Source organism: Nannospalax galili, unplaced genomic scaffold, assembly GCF_000622305.1.
Source record: "Nannospalax galili isolate Female #2095 unplaced genomic scaffold, S.galili_v1.0 scaffold875, whole genome shotgun sequence".
Classification (NCBI taxonomy): Eukaryota; Metazoa; Chordata; class Mammalia; order Rodentia; family Spalacidae; genus Nannospalax; species Nannospalax galili.
This window is the reverse complement of record NW_008337059.1, coordinates 2,590,738-2,614,773: the sequence shown is the minus strand read 5'-3', so window position 1 is coordinate 2,614,773 and position 24,036 is coordinate 2,590,738. Positions and strand designations below refer to the sequence as shown.

The 24,036-nt window shown below is 47.6% G+C and overlaps 1 protein-coding gene across 1 annotated transcript in view; it reads right to left on the bottom strand.

Annotated features, from left to right (window-relative positions):
* The window catches only part of Rrp12 (ribosomal RNA processing 12 homolog), a 35,355-nt gene extending 11,981 nt beyond the window's left edge, over nt 1-23,374 (bottom strand). The window contains exons 1-20 of the mRNA XM_008831985.3: nt 23,100-23,374; nt 22,361-22,590; nt 20,917-21,000; nt 19,845-19,921; nt 17,858-17,963; nt 17,575-17,691; nt 15,320-15,458; nt 15,106-15,233; nt 13,650-13,748; nt 12,879-12,970; nt 9,548-9,659; nt 9,250-9,347; nt 7,968-8,082; nt 5,720-5,862; nt 5,465-5,586; nt 2,207-2,271; nt 1,955-2,117; nt 1,428-1,582; nt 1,163-1,230; nt 560-653 (exon numbers count right to left, since the gene is read on the bottom strand). Coding sequence (XP_008830207.1) covers nt 560-653; nt 1,163-1,230; nt 1,428-1,582; nt 1,955-2,117; nt 2,207-2,271; nt 5,465-5,586; nt 5,720-5,862; nt 7,968-8,082; nt 9,250-9,347; nt 9,548-9,659; nt 12,879-12,970; nt 13,650-13,748; nt 15,106-15,233; nt 15,320-15,458; nt 17,575-17,691; nt 17,858-17,963; nt 19,845-19,921; nt 20,917-21,000; nt 22,361-22,590; nt 23,100-23,238 — 2,346 coding nt within the window. The 5' untranslated portion in view covers nt 23,239-23,374. The remainder of the gene's footprint in view (nt 1-559; nt 654-1,162; nt 1,231-1,427; nt 1,583-1,954; nt 2,118-2,206; nt 2,272-5,464; nt 5,587-5,719; nt 5,863-7,967; nt 8,083-9,249; nt 9,348-9,547; nt 9,660-12,878; nt 12,971-13,649; nt 13,749-15,105; nt 15,234-15,319; nt 15,459-17,574; nt 17,692-17,857; nt 17,964-19,844; nt 19,922-20,916; nt 21,001-22,360; nt 22,591-23,099) is intronic.
* Nucleotides 23,375-24,036: the final 662 nt, after the last annotated feature.

Here is a 24,036-nt window from a genome sequence, read left to right as displayed (position 1 = left end):
CTATATGGGAGTATGGCATAGTAGTAGTGTCATACCTAGAATGCATGAAGATGTAGGTTCATCCAGCAAAAAAGAAAAAAAGGTAGGCAAAATGGCTCAGCAAGCCTGAACCACATAAAAGTGGAAGGGCTGAAGAGACTCCACAAAACTGTCCTCTGATCTCCACACGTGCCCCACCATATGTACAGAAATAATAAAATATTTTAAAAAGAGAGAAAAAAAGGAATCTGAGACCCTCAAAAACTGCCTAACAAAGGCCAGGTATGGTGGTGCACATCTGTAATTCCAGCAGGGAGGTAGAGGAGGCACTGGGAGGGCTGAGGGCTGGGATGGGCCTAGAATGGCCACAGGTAAAGGAGCATGGCCTTCATTCTACAAGTCACATGTTGGAGGTAGAGCATAGCATGGCAGCACTTTTTTTAGTCACCCTGGCACCTTGGAGACAGATGGGCAAGGCACGGTACAGAGAAGCTGGCTAGGTCCTGATCTGGGTGAGCAGCAAGGACGAAGACAGGAAAATAGACCCCACCTTTGTGGAGGTGGGTTGTGTGGGGCTCACCTCAAGGTATGGCCGGATGGTAGAGTACAGCTTACTGATGGCAGCTTCGTCCGAGTGAGGAGCCAAGGCCACAACCAGGTCCAGGACAGACAATCTGTTCAGAAAGGAAAATCATGAAGAGGCTTAGGGCCCCTGGAAAGAGCAGAGGGTATCAGAATCAGTGCTCTCACGCCTACTAGCTCCAGGAAATGGGAGAAATCCGGACTGCATGAGCAATAATCACAGGTAGTACTGTGCTAACCAAGCACTCAGCACTCCAGGCAGTGCTCCAGGTGCTTGACAGGGGCTGACCTTTTCAGTCCTCAAAGAGCTGTGATACAGGTACTATTACCACATCCATTTTATAGATGAGGATTCAGAAGCAGAGTGAGTTTGTAACTTGTCCAAATCCCTCAAGCCAGTAAGTAGCAGAGTTGAGATTTGAACCTAGGCTGCCTATCTCTAGGGTCCTCGTTCACCCTTCAGGAATTCAGTATCTCAAGAGTTCATTCACTATCTCAAGATTTCCTCAAATAATTCCAGAATGAATCCAAGGGCCTCTTCTAGACACCCATACAGTTCTCTGACTGCCTAGGTGAAGTGGGGAAGCCCTGAGCACATTACCTGGTGAAGTCAGAGCTGGCAGGGTCAAGCACCTTCTCAGTGGCTTTTTCCAGGAAACTATTCACCAACTGACAGCCCCAGTGGAGAAAGAAACAGTGACCATAGCAACAGGTTCCTAAGTTAGTCCCCATGGTTTAGGAGCCCCCATCCCATCCTCGCCACACAGTGCCCTATTCTTCAGGTAGTAGAGTTCCCCATGCAACTGGCAGTGGGAGTCTTGACTTTCTAATACCTCACAACAATCCTCCCCTCATCCAGCACTCACCTGAGACTCAGTTACAGTGAGGTAAGTTTTGATGGTTTCTAGCACAGCCCGGCGAGGGGCTGCAGCGTCCCCAGTTGCAATAGGCTGTCCATACAGGTTGAAGAGGATAGGCAGGAAGTTCTTGGCAAAGCGGCTCACTTCAGCACGGTCAGCCTCTGGCAGGAAAACTCAAGTTTGCAATGAAGGGACAGAGCTAACCCTGCCTCAGTGGTCACTGGGTAACAGGCCAGAGGCATCCTTTTAAGGGATCCTCTGGCAGGTCTTGGATGCCATAAGCATACACTTTGTGCCAGGAGAGATAGAGGCCAGGGCACACAGAACAAGGTGCCACACAGTCTGGGCTCTTCCAGGCTTTTACACTGACTACACAATCCACAGCTGCTGTCAGAACACTAGGGGAAGAGGTGTGAGGGAAGGGCCACTGTCAGTTTCCTGGGTCCTAGCAGCAGCAATGTAGATGGGCTGCCTAGAGTGAGCTGCAGCAAGCCAGCACCCCAGGTCATTTTCTCACTAGCTCCCACACTTACCTGCCTCACAGCCCTTGGTGATAAGGGTACGTAGGGCCTGGCACACAGTGACCCTCAGGTCTGGACGCTCATTGATGGCTGTGCCCAGTGTCCGTGCCAAACCTTTGAAGGAGGCAGCCACATCCGTGGGCTTTGTGCAGAACCCGGGCAAAAGGGTCCAGATCTGGGGAGGAGGAGTTGGACAGTAGAGAGTCACCAGTGACTCGTGCTTCTGCACTCTCCTTCCCTTGTCCCACCCAAGCTGACTCTCACCTGCCATTGGAGTGTATCATAGATCTTGGACTCCACGGTGCTGCCTGACTGGCCCAGTGCCATTGCTGGAGGGTACAACAAAGACATGATGTGACCCTGGGTACCTTCTTGCTCAACTGGCCTAATTTTATCAAAATCAAAAGCCCTACAATGAGGATAGGAATATGGGTAACCCCCCCCCATAAATTAAATAGTGACACTTAATTATTCTAAACATCAGCTAGTGCTCTTAACCACTGAGCCATCTCTCCAGCCCCAAATGAATGTTTTTTTTTTTTTTAAAAAAAAGAATATACACTGCCAGGTGTAGTGGCACATGTCTTTAATCCCAGCACTCGGGAGGCAGAGGCAGGCAGATCTCTATGAGTTCAAGGCCAGTCTGGTCTACATAGTGAGTTCCAGGACAGCTGGGACTACAGGGAGACCCTGTCTCAAAAAAACTAAAAAAAACCCAAAACATATCTATGAAAGGCAGAGGTAGGTGGATCTCTGTAAGTTCAAGGCCAGACTGGTCTACAAAGCAAGTTCCAGGCCAGCTGGGGCTATAGGGAGACAGGGAGATCCTGTCTCAAAAATACAAAAAAAAAAAAAAAAAAAAAAAAAAAAAAAAATCTATGAAGCTGGGTGTGACGGATGACACCTATGATCCCAGCACTCAGAAGGAGGCTGAGGCAGGAGAAGCAGGAATTCAAGGTCATCTTCAATTACATATCAAGTTAAAGGCTACATGAGATCCTATCTGAAATAACTAACCAAATAATCAACTAATACCTGCAGTGCTTACAGGTAATGTTACTGACTCCCATTTCAGTGGTTCTTCAGATATTAGAATAACTTTTGGGGGGTTTTTTTCAGACAGGGTCTCCCTGTAGCCCCAGCTGGCTTGGAACTCGCTATGTAGACCAGGCTGGACTTGAACACACAGAGATCCGCCTGCCTCTGCTTTCTGTGTGCTGGAATTAAAGACATGTGCCACTACACCTGGCAGTGTATATTCTTTTTAAAAAAAAAAAAAAAAAAACATTCATTTGGGGCTGGAGAGATGGCTCAGTGGTTAAGAGCACTGGCTGATCTTGCAGAGGACCCAGGTTCGATTCCTAGCACCCACCTGGTGACTAACAACCATCCATTACTCTAGTCCCAGGGGATCTGATGCCTTCTTCTGACCTCTGAAGGCACTGCATGACACAGATGCACCTACGTACATGCAAGCAATACACTCATACACATTAAAATGAAAAAAAATTTTTTTAAGTTATTCAGGTGTGGTGGTGCACACCTTTAATCCTAGTACTCAGGAGGCAGAGGCAGATGGATCTCTGTGAGTTCCAGGCCAGCCTGGTCTCCATAGTGAATCCAGACCTGTCTCAAATGACAAAAAAAAAAAAAGAAATTTAAAGTTTATTGTGTGTGTGCAGGTGCATGTGGAGGCCAGAGGTCAGCCTCAGATGTAGGATCTCTCCACTTTGTTTTTAGAGACATGGTATCTCAGTAACCTGGGGTTCACAGAGTAGGCAAGGCTGGTAGTACAACCTATGTACATCCCCATCCTTTAAATCAGCTCTAGATGACTTATTGTGCCTAACAGCAAAAATACCCTGTGAAGGGTTGCTATATCATAATTGTTAGGGATCAATGACAAAAAAAAGTCTGTATATATCCAGTACATATGTATTTTCCCTGAATACATTCTGTCCATAGTTGACTGAATCTGTGATGCAGAACCTGGAAACACAAAGGGCCAGCTAATGGGTTTAGCAGTTAAGAGCACTGGTTTGCTCTTGCAGAGGACCTGGGCTCAATTCCCAGCACCCACATAACAGCCAATAACCATCCATAACTCCAGTTCTGACCTCTGCAGGCATTGCATGACACGGGTGCACTTACATACTTGCAGGCAATACACTCACACACAAAAATTAAAAATAATAAAACATTTTTTTTAAGGAAACAGTTTGTAGAGGCAGTATCCCTGAGCACAACTTTGGGTACAATTTTGTCTTCTGGATTGCTCCACCTACCTCCTGTCTGGTCTTGCCATATTTATATCCCTATTAAGACATTTGCTCTATGTCCAGTTGTTAGTCATGGGTAAGGTGATTGCTTAGAAAATTTGATAAAATAGTGATGCTGAAATCATTCGTAATAATTGTTCAGTGTGTTGCCCTTCCAACAGAAATTCTGAGTTGTGTGTCCCCAAGAGACAGGGTCTCCCTGTAGCTCCAGCTGGCCTAGAATTCACTATGTAGACCAAGCTGGCCTCGAACTCACAGATATCCTCCTGCCTCTGCCTCCTGAGTGCTGGAATTAAAGGCATGCCCGGCATATATAAATTTCTAAGAATCTAGTTAAAGGGCTGGAGAGATGGCTCAGCAGTTAAGAACACCGCTGTTCTTGCAGAAGACCCAGATTTGAATCTCAGCACCCACATGGCAGCTAAGAACTGTCTGTATTGGGGCTGGAGAGATAGCTCAGCGGTTAAGAGCACTGACTGCTCTTGCAAAGGACCCAGGTTCCCAGCACCCACATGGTGGCTATGAACAGTCCTTAACTCCAGTCCCAGGGGAGTCCGAAGCCCTCTACTGACCTCTGTGGCATTGCACAACACGGGTGCACTCACATACATGCAGGCAATACACTCATACACAAAAAAATAATAAATATTTAAAGAAAAGAAAAAAAAAACTGTCTGTATCTCCAGTTCCTGGGGATCCAACAGACTTTTCTGTCTGTCCTCCATGGACACTGCACGACACGGGTGCACTTACCTATATGCAGGCAATACATACATACATATAAAATGAAAAATAATAGCTGGGCGTGGTGGTTCATGCCTTTAATCCCAGCACTTGGGAGGCAAAGGCAGGCGGATCTCTGAGTTCAAGGATAGCCTGGTCTACATAGTGAGTTCCAGGACAGATGGGGCTTACAGGGAGAACCTGCTTCAAAAAGACCAAAAAAAAAAGAGAGAGAGAGAAAAATAATAAATATGAAAAAAAAAATAGAATCTAGTTAAAGGCTCCCATAACAAAGGAGCAAAATTCTTTTGATCCCAGAGAGAAAAATAAGATCCAGAGGATGGAGGCACCACAGGGGGGAACCCTCACTGGATGGCTCCCTGCTTGGCAGAGAAAAGCTGCTAAATGTATGGACACAAGGTATGTTGGACTCAGCCTTTCTGACCCCTTTCTGACCCCTTCAGCTTGGGTTCCTGAATGATGGAAGACCTCAGGTTGCACATAGTCAAGGGTTCTGTACCTCTGCTCTTGAGAATAGTGGCCAGGGGCAAGAAGTAAGTAGTGAAGAAACCAAGTCTCGTTTCCTGGACGTGGTCCCGGATGACAGGCAGCAGCCAGCTCCGTGGGAAATCCAGAGTCTCTCTGGGAGAAAAGACTCAATGAGGAAGAGATGAAAGCCTGAAGGTACTCCATAGAAAATTTAGTGGATACTCTTCCTCAGAGAGAACAAGCTGCCTGAGTCTCCTGGGCTCCTAAAGGCCAACCAGACACTTACTCAGAGCCATCAATTTCCAAAGGCACAGCCTGTAGCACCACCTCTGGTCCCATGCTGGTCACTGCGGCTCCCACAGCCCGGTCAAGGGCTGCTGTATGGGGGAAGTGAGGGGAAAGACGCAGGTCACACAGGGACTGGAGGCACTGGAACATGAGAGAATACAAAGAGAAACATGATTGCAGAACCTGGTGTGACACAAAGGCAGAGTACTTCCCTATCATGTGCAAGGCCTGGGATCAATCTCCAGCATCACAAAAAGCAAAAACAAAAACCAGTAGTTCGTCTGCTGACTAGGGGACAGAAGCTAAACCAGCAAAATGTTCCTGTCTTTGACCTCACTACAGATACATCTTTGGAACAGGTATCCGTCTGTGGTCTAGACCAGGCCAGGCTTGAAAAGGATAAGGCCAAGATTCTGGGCTCAGGTGACACACACTGATGACCCAAATGACTCAATGGTATGTCTAATCCTTCTCCAAGACCCAGGACTTCTTTTAAAAGTTCTGTTTTATTTAACATGTGAACAACTAGGAAATTGCGCATACAAATATAGATTCCAATACTGGCCTACAGGCAATCACAAGCAAATGAGCTTGCACTGAGTAGGCAGAACAGCACCCGCCAGTTTCCCTGGTCCTAACCAGCCTCACTTCTCCATAGTCCTGTATGGTCTTCTGTAGGAAGCCATGTTTGCCAGCCCTAACCAATAAAGGCCCTAGCCAGGACTCTAGAGGGAGAGCCTCCTCCCCAGGGTGGCTCCTGTTACCCAGTCAGCAGTGGGAGGAACCAATGAGAAAGGCCCCATGAGGTCAGGAGCTGATGCAGCACCTGCTGCCAAGGAGTCTGCTCAGGATTCTCAGGCCTCAGACATTTTAACCTGGTCTGAAGGAACCCCAAGACCTAAGGCTATTTAAAACATCAACACTGGGGGCTGGAGAGATGCTCGGCACTGGCTGCAAGAACACTGCTCTTGCAGAGGACTGGGTTTGGTTTCCAGTTCCAGGGGATCCCATGCTTTTTTCTGGCCTCTGCAGGGATCAGGCTCTCACACAGTACACATGCAGGCAAAACACTCATACATGTAAAGTAAAAAACGAATCTTTAAAAATAAAAAAAGCCAGGCATGGTGGCGCACGCCTTTAATCACAGCACTTGGGAGGCAGAGGCAGGCGGATCTCTGTGTGCTCAAGGCCAGCCTGGTCTACATAGTGAGTTCCAGGACAGCTGGGGCTACAGGGAGACCCTGTCTCAAAAAGAAAAAAATAAAAATAAAAATAAATAAAAAACAGGGGGCTGGAGAGATGGCTCAGTGGTTAAGAGCACTGACAGCTCTTGCAAAGGACCCAGGTTCAGTTCCTAGCACTCACATGGAAGCTAACAACCATCCATAACTCCAGTTCCAGGGGATCCCACACTGTCTTCTGACCTCAGCAGGGATTGCACAACATGGGTGCACTTACATACATGCAGGCAATACATTCATACATAAAAAATAAATAAAAGTATTTAAAAAAACAAAACAAACAAACAGGTCAGATGACACCCGCCTTTAATCCTAGCACTGGGGAGGCAGAGACAAGTGGATCTCGAAGTGAGTTCAAAGCTAACCTGATCTATATAGCAAGATGCAGGTCAGTCAGTGTTACATAGCAACACCCTGTCTCAAAAAAAACCAAACAAATGAATAACTAAACACATATACTTTTTAAAAAGTTAACACTATACTCACACATTAGAAGTTAGAGAACTAAACATTAAAAAAGCCAGGGCTCGGGGCTGGGGAGATGGCTCAGTGGTTAAGAGCACTGTCTGCTCTTGCAGAGGACCCAGATTCAATTCCCAGCACCCACATGGCAGCTATAAACCGTCCTTAACTCCAGTTCCAGGGGAATCCGAAGCCCTCTTCTGACCTCCGCAGCACTGCACGACAAAGGTGCACCCACATACATGCAGAGGATACACTCATACTCATAAAATAAAAATAATAAATAAAATATTTTTTAAAAAAGCCAGGGCTCCCCAAGTTTCTAAATCAACTTTAGCATCATTAGTGAGCAGGTGCAAGGGTTACCACCCACCCTGTTCTTGGTCTTCCCACACTGGTCGGTTACTTTCCTGGGGGTCCAGAACTGGGCACTGTCAAGGCTGGGGTGGGATAGAGCACATACATGTTCTTCCCCCGCCAGGAGTCCTCAGTCTCAGGACCCAAGTGCTAACTCTTCCCTGGTCCTAGCAGTCCCCAACTCACCTTCTTCATCACAGGATGGGCTTGCTTTCCACACACCTCAAAGAAGATACACAGCAGCTGCAGCACAGAGCTCCAGGCCGCATGGAATTTGTACGTCAGGCCCTCCTCCACTGCCCTGCCAAGGAGCAGCACAGTCAGAGACACAATCGCACCACCTCAGGAAATAACTGGCTGACACCGTAAGTCATAGACCCCACATAAAGGAGGGTCCTGAGAAAGACAGAGTAGAGAGCTAATATTCAGAAAATGTCCATGGGGAGTTTAATTTATAAACTCCTACTGCTTGAAAAGAAACCACGAGGTAGTAATTGGTCCATCTTCAAATGAGGAAACTGAGGCTCAAAGACATTAAAAAACCTGCCAGTCTCTCTCTCCCAGTCCTGCACTGAACTCTCTGACTCATGGACTTCCACTGTCTCAAGCTTTTTCCATCTGACCTGAGGAGGGAGAATGGGTAGGAACAGGTGGCCTAAATAGAGGGGAGGACCTCTAGGCTCCCCACAATGTCTAAGCCCTGAAGATTTTAGGCAGAAAGGGTTGACAAGGAGCAGTGTGTAGGCAAGAATGGATGAGACGGGTAGTCTGACCCCTTCAGACTTCCCAAAACCTCATCCTGGACATACAGGAACAGGCCTCTGCCCCGACAAAGAAGTCACCAGAGCACCACACCATGGGGCTGAACAGACAAGGCCAAGAACCCTAGCCCCTTTCCTAGTATCATTTGGTGCTCTGTGGACATGTCTGTGAATGGCTCCTCACAGTGCTGAGGGCAGCCTGGCATATAAGAGTAGATTCTAGAGTTAGCCTGTCATGGGCTGGATAACCTCTCTTTTGCATCTGTAAGAAGGAGTCAGTAACAGTCTCCTAGCAGTTGTTAGCAGTTTCTGTTTACTGAATGCCTAATAACATGCCTGGTGCTTTGCCTGCATGTATGTAAGTGCTACCTGAGGACCCTGAGGTGTAGAGAGGCAGGACTTGTAAGGAATAAAGCTGAACTCAAACCCAGCTCCAGGGTTCAGGAGCTCTGAGGCAGGAATCCATGAGTCACATGTTTCTGTCCCACACTCTGGTACCCCTCCCATTCTAAGTGCCTCAGAAATAAGGCATGCTTCAATTGGCAGGACTGCTCCGGCAGAGGTTTGGCACCCACCCTGAAATTCCACAAAGCACCTGGTACTAGGTATACAGCCCAGAGTAAGTGGTAAGTGGAACACTGGTCATCATACAGAACTTCTAACAAGGCGCCCCTTGTGCCTTCCTAATGTAGATACCATATTCTCACCTGAACATCTTGGCGATATACTGCGGAGGACCTGAGGCCGAGGAGGTCACAGAGCCAATGTCGGCAATGTGTGGAGCTACACACTCCTTCAGGATCTCCTGTGAAGAGAAGCCCCAGGCTATCTGAACCCAGGCAGCCCCAGAGTTCCACTTGCCCCTCCCAAGTAGCTGCTTTCAGAAGTTTCTAACTCCTCCAGAACCATGCTGGGTATCCACAGTGGCCTGGGAGACAGGGCAGTAGGCAGAACGCCCTGAGCTCTCTACTTCCCAGCTGAAGCTTGGTTAGGGGGCTGGAGTACCTTGAGACTCTGGGTAGCAGCTGTTACCACTTGCAAATGAGGGGAGAGGAGACAAGTCATTGCAATTCCAAAAAATCGAGCAAGATGGCCGAGCCCCAGGTCCCACTGCAATCTGTCAAGACAAAAGGTTTCTGTGATGCCTGGCCCTGAACCTCAGAGACCTGGGGCCACCAGGGTTCAACCCTTAGAAGCCCAGGTGGAAATATCCACTGACCTGCTGGGCTCCTCAGGGCCCTCCTGGCAGGCCATTCCAAAGAGGACTGTCATCTAAGTCATAATACATGGGGTGAAAAATTCAAACTGCCTTCAGGCAGGATACAGAATGAGGACTTGCCTTTCCCAGAACAAACCCAAATTTGAGTTTCTTTTTTTTTAAATTTCTTTTTATTTTACATGACTGTTTTGCCTGCATGTATGTAAGTGAACCTATGCATGCAATGCCAACAGAGGTCAGAAGAGGACATCAGATCCCCTGGAACTGGAATTAAGAACAGTTGTTAGCTCCCATGTGGGTGCTGGGAACCAAACCCAGGTCCTTTGCAAGAGCAGCCAATGCTCCTAACTGCTAAGACATCTCTCCAGTCTCAAAAGTTGAGTTTTCTTAAATACTCTTCCAAGAGTTTTAAATGTATATACAGACACACAAAACAATAATACTGCTAACATTTAGATAACACCATATTCCAACCACTGATATAACATTAGAGATTTCACTCCAACCTTGCAACAACTAATAAGATTAACTCCTATTCCCAATCTGTAGATGGGGAAACAGACACCGAAGTCAAGTAACTTGGCCAAGGCCACTTAGTGGATGTGGCAAGAAGGGATTCACACCCTCGCAATCTGATCCCAAAGTACATAAAAAATTATCACACTTGGTGATCTGTGAGATGGCACAATGGATACATTTGCTGCCAAGCTTGAAGACCTGAATTTGATCCCCAGAGCCCACAAGATCAGAAAACTAACTTCTAAAAGTTGTTCTCTAACTTCTGCATGCATACCATGGCATGTGCACACCAATATACAAACAAAATAAATAAATATTACAGAGCTGGAGTGATGGCTCAGCAGTTAAGAGCACTGGCTGTTCTTGCAGAGGACCCAGGTTCAATTCCCAGCACCCACATGGTAGCTAACAACTGTTTGTAACTCCAGTTCCAGAGGAATTAAATGGCCTCTCCTGACCTCCGCAGGCAGGCACTACATAACATGGGTGCATTTATATACATGCAGGCAATACACTCAGACACATAAAAGTAAAAAAGTAATAAAATAGTAAATAAAATAAAATTTACAAAAAAAATTATTCCTGGACTGGGGAGATGATTCAGTGGGTAAAGCACTTGCTATGCAAGACTAAGAATTTGAGTTTGAATCCACAGAACTGAACTCATGTAAAGGTGAGCACGGTAGTGATTCTAGCAATCCTACAGCAAGATGGGAGGCAGAGACAGGAGAATCCCTGGAAACTTTCAAGGCTAGTCAGCCTGGCATACTTCACACCACACAATAAGAGACTGTGTCTCAAACACGGGGGGAAGGTGAAGAGTGACCCTGAGGTATTCCTCTGAGCTCCACAAGCTATTGTGGCATGCTCATGCCCATTCCCACACACAAACATGTACATACACATACAAAATTTAAAAATGAAAATAAATAAATATCATACCAGAATGAGGCATGATGGGTCACATCTATAATCCCAGCAGTTATGAAGCTGAAGTAAAGTATCGTTCAAGCCCGAGCCAGGCATGGTGGCACATCCCTTTAATCCCAGCATTTGGGAGGCAGAGGCAGGCTGATCTCTGTGAGTTCGAGGCCAGCCTGGTCTACATAGTGAGTTCCAGGCCAGCTGGGGCTACAGAGAGACCCAGTCTCAAAAAGACAAAAAAAAAAGTTCAAGTCCACAGGCAGGGATGGCAATGCATGCCTTTAATCCCAGGATTCAGGAGGCAGAAGCAGGTGGATCTTTGTGAGTTCAAGGCTAGCCTACTCTACATTGTGAGTTCCAGGCCAGCAGGGGCTACATAATGAGACCCTGTCTCAAAACAACAAAGAAAAAAGAGTTCAATGGCAGCCTGAGTTACACGAGACCTTGTCTCAAAAAAACTAAATAGGCTAGAGACATGGCTCAGTAACTAAGAACACTGGTACCAACACCCACATAGCAGCTAATGTACTGTAGCCATATGTCCATAATACCCTCTTCTGACCTCCATAGGCATTGCACACATGTGGTGCACTTACTTACATACATGCAGACAAAACACCCATACACATAAAATAAAAATAAATAAATCAGCTTGGCATAGTGGTACATATCTTTAATCCTAGCACTCAGGAGGCAGAGGTAGGAGATTTCTGTAAGACCAAAGCCAGCCTGGTCTACATAGTGAGTTCCAGGCCAGCTGGGGCTACAGGGAGACACTGTCCAAAAATCATAATAAAAAAATAAATCTTTTGGGTTTTTTTTGGTCATTTTGAGACAGGGTCTCCGTGTAGCCCCAGCTGTCCCAGAACTCACTATGAGGACCAGGCTGGCCACGAACTCACACATTTTTAAAAAATTATTTCTTTTTATTTTATGTGTATGAGTGCTATGCCTGCATGTGTATAAGTACACCCGTGTCATGAAGTGCCCACGGAGGAGAGAAAGCGTTAGATCTCCTGTGTTAGCCCCATGTGGGTGCTGGGATTCCAAACCTGGGCATTCTACAAGAACAGTCAGTCTGTTAGCTACTGAGCTATCTCTCCAGTCCCAATAATTTTTTTTTTTTTTTTTTTGAGACAGGGTTTCCCTGTAGCCCCTAGTGGGACTGGAACTGGCTATGCAGACCAGGCTGATCTCAAACTCACAAAGATCCACCTGCCTCTGCTCCCAAGTGCTGTTGACCTGAGTCTGTTGACCTGAGTTCAATCCCTGGGTCTCACAGGACAGAAGGAGTGAACTGGCTCCCACAAGTTGTGGCCTGACCTCTACAGAAAGGGAATGATATCCTCCTGATCAAGAAACTAAGGGCACAAACCATGGGAAGAATCAGGATAAAACTCAACCCTAGCCCAGAGCACTGTCCTCAGTGTGCCTTGGTGTTCACAGTGAGCTGATAAGACATTCTGGTGGGAAAGGAACTGGACTGGACAGAATGGCCATGCCACTCTTCCGCTTGTCTCTCTAACATAAGAGCTGGTCCTCGTACACTCTACACAGGAACACCAGGCCCTGGAGCAGAATGGACTCCCTAGTTTCGGAATCATGATCCTTCTATCTGTATGCAGAATAGGCAGCTTGGAGGGAGGTTGTGGATGCCTTCCACCCCATCCCTACCTGACCAGGTTGATGTGGGCTTTCTCCATGACTTTAAGCCAGGCCAGCAGGGGTTGCAAGTCATTCTCACTGGGAATGTAGTCATACAAGGCCTAGAGAGAGAGGAATAAGCAAGTGACTTAGCTTCAGTCAGCAGCAGCCCCAATGACGATGACCCCTTCCTATCCACTTGACACCAGAATATCCAGCCAGCCTGCCCTTCCTTGCTCCATGAAGCCCTTCTGGGTCGAATGTTGTGGGAGCACTGGCTCAAGGAGTAAGAGTGAGGGGGATCACACCCTCCTATACATCAACAGAAGCCAGAGCCCTTCTCTGAGGAAATACAATTCAATACATTTTACGAACAATTTGGCTCATGTCTCCCTTCAAAAGGCCACCAATAGATAGTTAACTGTGGTTCAAAGCCCTGCTCAAGCCAAGTGTTGTGGTGCACGCCTTTAATCTCAGAAGAGGCAGATCTCTGTGAGTTTCAGGCCAGCCAGGACTACAATAGTGAGACGCTGTCAAAAAAAATAAAATAAAATAAAGAAGAAAAAAAGACCTGCTCAAGGTATCTGTGCACACAAGACCAAGCAGAAATCATTTTTGAAGTTAACTACATCAGGAAAGAGTCAGCACCCAACTCCCATGGCAACTTCAGTGAGCTTTCTCCTGTCTGCAAGCCTCTCTACTCCACTGGGATGCCCAGCCCATCAATCCTATTGTTATGGTAAGGTGGCAAGGCCTCCCAGAGATCTGCCCTGCAGTGCCCCCTCTACCATTGGGGCTCACCGTGATGATCTGTGCGTTGAGCTCTGCTGACAGGGTGCTGGGGCTGGGCTTGGCATGGAAGAGGCTATGGAAGACCTGCATGGCACAGGCTGTCATAAGCTGGAAGAGACACACAGGCTTAGAAGGGAACCACAGAGTCCACAGCTTCCCTGGAGCTCACAACCTCATATACCAACACAGGAGCAAAGGAAGCCCACAAGTCCCCTAGGCCTCAGGCATGTCCCCACACAGACACTCTAAGAACTGTCACTTACATGGCAGTCACTGAAAGACTTCAAATGATTTAAGGACTGCAATATAGCTCAGTGTTAGGCCCTTGCCTAGCATACACAAAGGCCCTGTGTTCAATCCCATTAGAAAACAAAAATTAGGGCTCAGCAGGTAAAGTGCTTGCCATTCAAGCCTGATGATGACCTGAGTTCAAACCTCAGAACCCATGAGAAGATGAAAGAAAAAAGGGGCTGGAGAGATGGCTCAGAAGTTAAGAGCACTGGCCGCTCTTGCAGAGGACCTAGGTTCAATTCCCAGCACCCATATGGTGTCTAACAACTGCCGGTAACTCCAGTTCCAGAGGATCTGATGACTTCTTCTGACCTCTGGGAACACTGCATGACACTGGTGTACTTACACAGATGCAGGCAATACATCATACACATTTAGAAAAAAGATGTAAGAGGAGAATCAACTTTCAAAGTTGTCCTCTGACATCTTTGGTATACTAACATCTCCATACATACACACCATATATCATGTACATACACAATAATAAAAAAGGGCTGGGGATAGTTTAGTGGTAGAGTGCTTACCTACATGCCTGAGGCCTTATGTTCAATTCTCAAAAAGGGGGGGGGGGTGTCACATGGTTTATCTGGTAAAGGGGCTTGTCATTAAGTCTGACAGTCTGAGTTTAAGTCTCAGGACCCATATGGCAGAGGAGAGATCTGACTTCTACAAGATATTCTCTAACCTAAACACACACACACGCACACACACACACACACACACACACACACACACACACACACACGACACTTTGGCAGGTATGCAACCCCCTACCCCCACAGATAAAGGTTGTTTTTTTAGGTGAAGACTTGGAGGGAGAGTGGGAGGCAACATTTTAGCAGCCCTACTCACCCTTGCCAGTCTGCCCTGACATGAAATCTGAAGCTTCCAAATGAACCCAAGATGACCAGGTCCATGCTGACACCATGGATGATGTGCTATCTCTGGTTTTAATACAAGAGTAGGGTCGGGGCAGGGACAATCCGGAGCCTACTTTGTTTTCAAACTAGGTGTCAGCATGTTGCTCAAATTCCTGGGCTAAAGCAATCCCTCTGCCTCAACCTCCTAATTAAGCAGAGATTAGAGGCACATGCCTGGCACCAGGTCCTGCTTTTTGCCTACTCAGTGAGCTTCCTACTACCACAGCCCACTCCATCCTGTGTCCTGAGCTCACCACATGGCTCAAGGTCATGACCCGAAGCAGAGTCTCACTGCAGCTCTTCACCAGGCCTTCTGGGAAGCAGGGCAGCATGTCCTTCAGCAGTGTCAGCATGTGCAGTGTGGTGGTGGCCTCACTGGCGCCTGGCAGACAAAGAGAATTTTATTACTAATCCTGCACTGCCCCTACTGAAGGAGTTTAAAGCCAACTCTGGGCCTGACTTCCCCACCTCCAGACTTCTCAATCTCTTGGATGCAGAATTTGGCAGTAGAGACAGCAGCAGGATGATGGGCAGGGGCCTTTTCACCAAACATGAAATCACTGCCCTTGAGAACCGAGCATACTCCATGCTGAGCAGCCTTCCGAATCTGAAGGGCAAGAAGCAGGGACAAGGCCAGATCAGCATCTTGGTGGTGGAACAACCAGCAGCTTGATGGAAATGCATACGCACTGCTATGGCAAGACTGTCCCAAGTACAGAATCCCAAACTCTCCAACTGGCCACACAGTTCTGAGCAAGCCCAGCTACTTAATCTCTGAGCAGCTGAGCCTTCATCTTCAGACAGGGTTGAAGTCATTTAATCACCCAGCAATGCTGAGTACCACCAAGCCAGGCACTGCTCCAAGCACTAAGGAAGTGGCAATGAACAGCTGAAACTCACCCTTGACTGAGGCAAAAAAATGACAAACATAAACCAGAAGATAAAAGATACTTTGTAGCCAGGCGTGGTGGCACATTCCTTTGATCCCAGCACTCAGGAGGCAGAGGCAGATGGATCTCTATGAGTTAGAGGCCATCCTGGTCTACACAGTGAGTTCCAGGCCAGTTGGGGCTACAGGGAGACTGTCTCAAAAAAAGATACTTTGTAGATAAAACAAGAGTGCTACTTTTTATAAGGTAGTCAGAAAGTGCTACTCCAGTAAAGTGACATTGCAACAGAAATCACATGAATCACAGGGAATGAGGCAGGAGACCCCCTGGGTGTGGAAGTCAATGAGAAATGTCTTCATGGGCTCAAATATTTGAATTCTTGGTCCCCATTTGCTGGCACTATTTGGGGAGGTTATGGAATGTTAAGTATAGCCTTGTGGGAAAAAGTATACACTGGGGGAGGGCTTGGAGAACTCATAACGGTGCCCCACCTCAGGTTAGTAACTGAAAATTTAAGCTCTCAGCTTTCTGCTCCTGCCACCATGCCTTGCCTGCCACTTGCTGCCATGCCTCCCACACCTCTCTGCCATGGACTCGTTCCCTCTGGAACCATTAGCAAAAATAAACTCTTTCTTCCATAAGTTGCTTTTGATCATGGTGTTTTATCACAGCAACAGGAAACTGACTAAATCACTGGGCTAATAGCACTTCACATCATGACAGGAATTATTATATGCTCCCGGTTCTAACTTTCTGAGAAGCAACATAGAACCACCAGATGAGCATCTGCTATAAACCAGGCACTGTGCCGGGCATGAGGAACACCGAGACTCCAAATAACCCTACAAGACTGGAATTATCCCTATTTTACAGTTAGGAAGCCCAGGCTTAGAGACATCAAGTAACTTGACCAGGTGATACAACATGGGGAACTGAGATTCCCCATCAGAGTGGGGCCTGCTGGTGCAAGCTTGTAACCCTAGCTGCTCAGGAGACTAAGGGAGGAGGGTAAAAATTCAAGGCCTGCCTGGACTACAGAATGAGTTCAAAGCCAACTTGGATAGCTTAGTAAGTCCCTGACTCAAAATAAAATTTTTTTTTAAAAAAGGAGAGGGCTGGGAATATAGTTTAGAGTACTTGCCCAGTATGTGCAAAGGCCTAGATTTAACTCTCAATACTACAGCAACAATAATAAAAAAGAATCCCCAACTCAAGTCTGTGTGACTCCAAATCCCCACCAAGGCTGCCACATCCCTGCCAGGGTAGAGATAAGTTGAGAGACTGATGTGTCAACAGGTCATTGATCAAGGAGGCTGCAGAGACTCAGAAACACCAGATAGTCAACTCTCCTACCGCAGAAGGGCCTGCCTCTCACCTCCTCAATTTAAATGGATAAGGCCTCAAAAGGCAGGGACCAAAAACTCAGGACTTGGGCCTGGGGAGATGGCACAGCAGGTCAGAGTTGCTATGCAAGCCTGAGGACCTGAGTTCAAATCCTCAGAACCTGTGTAAAAAGTCAGGCATGGGTTATAACCCACTTTTAGTCGCAGTGCCATAGGGGAGGGGGCACAGACAGGAGGATCACTATGGCTTACTGGCCACCAGTCTAGCTCCAGGTTCAGAGAGAGACTAAAAATAAAGGAATAAGGCCAAGAGTGATAGAGCAGGATACTTCTATATGCATGTGTGAGCATGTGCTTTGTGCACACGTGTATGCGTGTGCACACACACATATAATCACAAACAATAATGACAACAAAATAGGACTCAAGGCTACCTCCCCAACCTGGCTCAGACATGTTGGCTCCCAATAGGGCAACCAAGCAGTCTCACCTTGGGCTTGACATGCACGGTGAAGCTCAGCAGCCCGTGGTACACTTGAAGAGTTACAGGGTAGCCCCATGACTCCAGGTCTTGCTTCCGAAGAAGGATGGCCAGGCAAGAAAGGACCTTAAAGAAAAATGTTCAAAAGTCCCTCAGCTCTACCAGCCTGGAAGGAAAAGTGCAACCATAAAAAAGCCCCCATGAGGCCCCACAGAGCACCTTAAAGCACTCCCAGGAAAGGGGGCCCATTCTTAACCACATCCACTGAGTTCAGGAAGATGCAGACACTGACCCATCGGAGGGCAGAAGTTGAGCCACTGCTCGCCTGGGCAGACATGATGTCCATGAAGGCTTTGGAGGTGTCAGAGAACTTCTTAATGAGCACAGGGCTAGGCACGCTGTGGAGAAAACAGAGAGGGTCACTCCAGGGGCCTAGGAAGAGCATCTGAGGCAGGCCTTGTGTTGAGGGAAAAGCACTGCTGGCCCAACCACTTAGTAAATCACAATTTAGCACAGGAGCTCAGCTTTCTGATACTCAGCTTATAGTGATTTCCATGACACCTGAGCTCTGGATTCTCTCATCTTCCCCACCAGCCACTGTCTACTATCCACAAGGGGGGTGCACACATAAGCTCACACTGTCTCCTCTCCCCTCCCTAGGAGACAGCGCATCATTCACCAAAGTGGCAATGATCCAGCCATTGCCCCTTCCCCACTCATTGCCTCGGGGCAGCCCTTCTCCAGACTCTAACACTCAGCCCAACCCACTACCAGAGCCTGAAGCAGAATACCAGCTGACACTCAAATATCCTGGATGTTTTTTTCTTTTTCTTTCTTTCCTTTTTAAGATTTTATTTTTAATTCTGTGTATGTGCACATGTCTGGGTATGGATATGTGCAGGTGAGTGCAGGACTCCAAGAAGACCAGAGGCAGTGGATCCCAAAGGTAGAGCGACAGGTGATTGTGAACCACTCGCTATGGGTCCAGAACTGAACTTGGGTCTTCTGCAAGCACAGTACATGCTCTTAACTGCTGAGCCATAACTCCAGCCCTTTTGTATTTTTGAGACAAGGTTTTGTGTAGCTCAGGTTGGCTTCAAAACACTAACTAGTCAAAGATGATCTTGAATTCCTGATCTTATCTTTACTTCCCAAATATTGGGATTACAGGTGTGTGCCTGTATCTGAAGTATCTTTTTTTAAAATATTTTTATTTTATATTATTTTTGTTTTATGTATATGAGTGTACTGCCTACATGTCTGTGAATGCACCCGTGCTGTGCAGTGCCACAGAGGTCAGAAGAGAGCTTCAGATTCCCCTGGAACTGGAGGAAAGGACGGTTTGCAGCCACCATGTGGGTGCTGGGAATCAAACTGGGGTCCTCTACAAGAGCAGTCAGTACTCTTAACCGCTGAGCCATCTCTCCAGCCCCCTGAAGTATCTTTTTATTTAATTGAAATTATTAGCTGGGCATGGTGGCGCATGACTTTAATCCCAGCATTCAGGAGGCAGAGGCAAGTGGATCTCTGTGAGTCTGAGGCCAGCCTGGTCTACATAGTGAGTTCTAGGCCAGCTGGGGCTACAGGGAGACCCTATCTCAAAAATAAATAGATTAGATAAATGATTGATTGATTGATTGATTGATTGATGATTGACTGATTGATAGATAGATAATAGATAGATGATAGATAGATAGATAGATAGATAGATAGATAGATAGATAGATAGATGATAGATAGATATCTCTAAAATTTGAAAAACTGAGTGTCTTGCTGGGTGTGGTGACACATACCCATTTGAGTTTGGAGGCCAGTCTGATCTATATAGCGAGATCCAGGTCAGCCTATATAGTGAGACCCTGCCTCAAAAAACAAAAAGCAAGCTGGGTGCGAAAGAGCATGGCTTTAATCCCAGCACTTGGGAGGCAGAGGCAGGTGGATCTCTGTGAGTTCAAGGCCAGCCTGGTCTACAGGGAGACCTTGTCTCAAAAAATAATAAAATAAAATAAAATAAAAGCAGCAAGGACTAGAGAGATGGCTCAGTAGTTAGGAGCACTAACTGTTCTTGCAGAAAACCCAGGTTCAAATCCCAGCACCCACATGGCGGCTTACAATCATCTGTAACTCCAGTTCCAGGGGATGCAATGCCCTCCTCTGTTCTCCATGGGCAATGCATGACATGGGTGCACTTACACACATGCACATAAAATAAATAAATAAAAGAAAAAAAAAACTTCACACATACACAGAGTCCTGGGATTCAAGCCAGGTGAACTCACCGCTTCAGGACAAGGTTCAGTAGGTAAGCAACAGCAGCCAGAGACTCTGGGGACTCCACTGCTTCCACTGTTGTCATCTGAGGGCCAGAGTAAGAGGTATGACTAGGTAAGTTCCACACTGTACAAGCAGGAAAGCAGAAGTGGCAAGAGAGAGCCACATGCTATGCACACAGTTATGACCAAGAATCCTCTTCATAGTGTCTGAGGTTCAAATCCCAGCTCTGTCACTGACTTTGGCCTAGTAACCTTTAATGACTCCATCTCTTCTTATCAAATAGGAAGAATATTTCATCTTGTCCAGGCTTGGTGGCACACACCTTTAATCCCAGTGCTTTGGAGGAGGAGGCAAGAGGATCTCTGTGAGAGAGAGGTCAGCTTGGTCTACATAGTGAGATCCAGGCCACTTGTGGCTTCAGGGAGACCCTGTCTCAAAAATAAAACAAAAAACAGAGTATTTCATCTTGTGGGTTAGGGATGTAACTGAGCGGTACAGTGCTCTCCTACCATATACAAAGCCCTGAGTTCCACATCCAACCGTGCAAAAGAAAGCAAAAACCATGCCAGGCATGATAGTGCATACCTGTGATCCCAGCGCTAGGGAGGCTAGGGCAAGAACACTGCTGTGAGTTCAAGGTCAGCCTGGGTTAACATAGTAAGATCCCGTTGCACACAAACATACCCCCACACACACCAAATTGCCCTCAGCTATTAGGTAACTCCTAGAAAACTCCATGGCACATTCATGAGAATAAAAGCAATAAATGATGTTTTACTATTATGGAAATAAATCTGTTCTACCTTGCCACTAAAAGGTCTTGGAGACCCCCAGATTCACTTTGGAAATATTTTTTTCTAGAGGGTCACCCAGCTCTAACTCATCTTCACAACGCAGCAGACTTTCACCTTACAAGAGTGGGGTAGCAAATTCCACCAGCCTTACCAAGCCAGCAGAGAATAGCAAAAGCACTCTCAACCTGTGGAGGTTGCCCCACAGGCCAGGGGTATGATTTTCTCTCTGCAGCCTGACTAACCTGCTGCTCTGAACACCCACCTCCACATCACAACTACTTACTAGAGCAGCAAAGTACTCAGTCTCCGTCTCCTTGCCTCCCTGGGAGCGAATCACCTCAGTGACAGCAGCCAGAACAGCACAGATCTGCACAAGAGGAAGAAGTACCTGTGAAATATCTTAAACCCACCCCTCACCTGGGTAGCCTGGGTAGCCTTTCTCTCACCCCTACCCTGAGTAGCCTCTAACCCCTAGCCTGGGTAGCCTCTCTCTTACCCCTAGCCTGGGTAGCCTCTCACCCCTGGCCTGGGTAGCCTCTCATTCCTGGTCTGGGTAGCCTCTCTCTCACCCCTAGCCTGGGTAGCCTCTCACCCCTAGCCTGGGTAGCCTCTCACCCCTAGCCTGGGTAGCCTCTCATCCCTAGCCTGGGTAGCCTCTCACCCCTAGCCTGGGTAGCCTCTCATCCCTAGCCTGGGTAGCCTCTCACCCCTAGCCTGGGTAGCCTCTCATCCCTAGCCCGGGTAGCCTCTCATCCCTAGCCCGAGTAGCCTCTCATCCCTAGCCTGGGTAGCCTCTCTCTCATCCCTAGCCTGAGTAGCCTCTCTCTCACCCCTAGCCTGGGCACCCTCTCTCTCATCCCTAGCCTGGATAGCCTCTCTCTCTCTCACCCCTAGCCTGGGTAGAACAAAAAAAATTTCTTTGAGCCAGACTGCCCACACCAACAGTCCCGACTACTTGAGATACTGAGGCAGGAGAATTGTATGGGCTTAGAAGTTTGGGGTCAACCAAAGGCAACATAGCAAGGCTCCATTTCTTAAAAAAAAAAAAAAAAAAAAAAAACCTCTTCCAGCATGGTGGAACACTCCTTTAATCCCAGCACTTGAGAGACAAAGGCAGGCGGATCTTAGTGAGTTCCAGGCCAAGACTACAGAGTGAGATCTTGTCTCAAACTAAAAGTAGAATCTGGGGTAGGTAAGATGGTTCAGCTTAGCTGGGCATAGTGGCACATGCCTTTAGTCCCAGCACTTAGGAGGCAGAGGCAGGTGGATCTCTGTGAGTTCAAGGCCAGCCTGGTCTACATAGTAAGTTCCAGGCCAGCTAGGACTACAGGGAGACCCTGTCTCAAAAAGACCAAAAATAAAACCAAAAAACAAAGATGGTTCAGCCTGCAAAGATGCTTGCCACCAAACCTGATGATCTGAGTTCTATCCCTGGGGCCTACAATGTAGGAGAGGTAGGAGAGAACCAACTCCCACAAACTGTCCTCTAATCTCCGTATATGTGGTATGGCACATGCGTGTTCCCCTAACACACACAAAATGTAATGTTTTTTTTTTAAAAAAAAGGTGTTATCTGCTCAAGGAGGGTACCTATGTAAAGGGACACAGGGGTAGGAGAGATGACACATCATCCAGAAATACCAGCTGCTTGTCACCAGGGGTGGAAGAAAATAAAACTCAGGAATTTGGCTCCACCTACTGTTCCACACCCCAAGCCAATCCCCTACCTCCTTGTGGGCAGCTGAGTTGGACTCCCAGAAACGCTGTACTTTGCTGAAGGTGACGTTTGTGCAATCAGACAGGCCACTAAGGAATGTGCCTGAGGACTTCTCAGTGAGAGCTGCCTCCGGGTCTTCGTCCATGGCCGTCTCAGGGGCTTGGCTTTTGCCCAGGCTCAGGGACCCAGACTGCAGCTCATTATGCAACTTCACAGCATCGACTGTCAGGTCGCTCTTTCCTGAGAACAGGAGTTACAAGGTAACGGCCCACTTCTATCAAACTTTCTTTTGGCTGAAAGCACAGAATCCCAAAGAAACAAACCGAATCGCAGCGGTTGGATTCTGAACCCAGCCTGTCTGCACAGCCCCCTGTATGCTTGCAACTCAACAAAACCAAGAAAAAACAACCCCCAACACACACACACACACACACACCCCAGACACACACTCTTTCCCTGGACCAATGGCACGGCGACACCAAAGCCCGGGACATACAGGAAGATGACAGCTGCTGTAAAGAGCCTCCCAAGGGTTGGAGTGTGGCTCCCTGAGAGGGTGCTCGCCAGGAGGGCGCAAGGCCCTGGGTTCGATCCCTAGCACCATCCACACAAATCTAAAGGGCCACCCCCTGCATCCCACCCCGAGCCCGGGTACAAGTCTAGGGTACCCACTCTCCCGCCTGTCAGGCGAAGGGGCGGGCCTTTACAGTGAGCCCCAGGGCTAACAGTGCCACGCCACCGACCCCCACCTGACGGGCGGCTGAAGAAGCGGCTGCGGGCGGCCTGGCGGTGGCGGCAGGTGGCGGGGTTGCTGTCGCTGCTGTGGCCTTTCTTCCACCGCTTCAGCTTAGCCGAGACCCCGGAGGGCAACTTCCCGGAACGACCCATGTGGACTCAAAGCGCCCAAGCTCGAACTCGCTCAGCAGATGCGATTCCAGCCACGAAGAAGAGCGCACAGAACCCACGTGGGTCCGCAGCCGGCTTCACCGGCCCTTCCTCTGATGTCACTTCCGGGATGGAGTCCGTTACCAGGGCAGAAGAGATCAACATCCGGTTTTGTGTTTCCTCTTGCTTCCGGTCTAAGATGACAGGCTGGGGCAGGAGTTCTGGTATTGGGAGTTGTGTGTGTGCTGCTCCAGTGCCGCTGGCTCATGGCCTTCGAGAGCGAGAGTTCCTGTGCAATAACAAAGCAAAGCAAAGGGACATTCTGTGTTATCTTCGAAGTGTTGTCAGCCTGGCGTGCATGCCTGTAATCCCAACAAGCGAGAGGCGTGCCTAGAGTTTGAGTCCAGCCAGGTCTACATATCTTCACAATAGCTAAGAGATAGAAGCAACCTAAGTGTCCCTCAGTTGACGAGTGGATAATGAAAATGTGGTTCATTTATACGATGGAGTTATACTCAGCAGTAAAGAAAGATGAAATCATGAAATTTGTAGGTACCAACAAGCGAGAGGCGTGCCTAGAGTTTGAGTCCAGCCAGGTCTACATATCTTCACAATAGCTAAGAGATAGAAGCAACCTAAGTGTCCCTCAGTTGACGAGTGGATAATGAAAATGTGGTTCATTTATACGATGGAGTTATACTCAGCAGTAAAGAAAGATGAAATCATGAAATTTGTAGGTAAATGAAACTAGAAACTGTTATACTAAGTGAAGTAACACAGACTCAGAAAAAAAAAATCGAC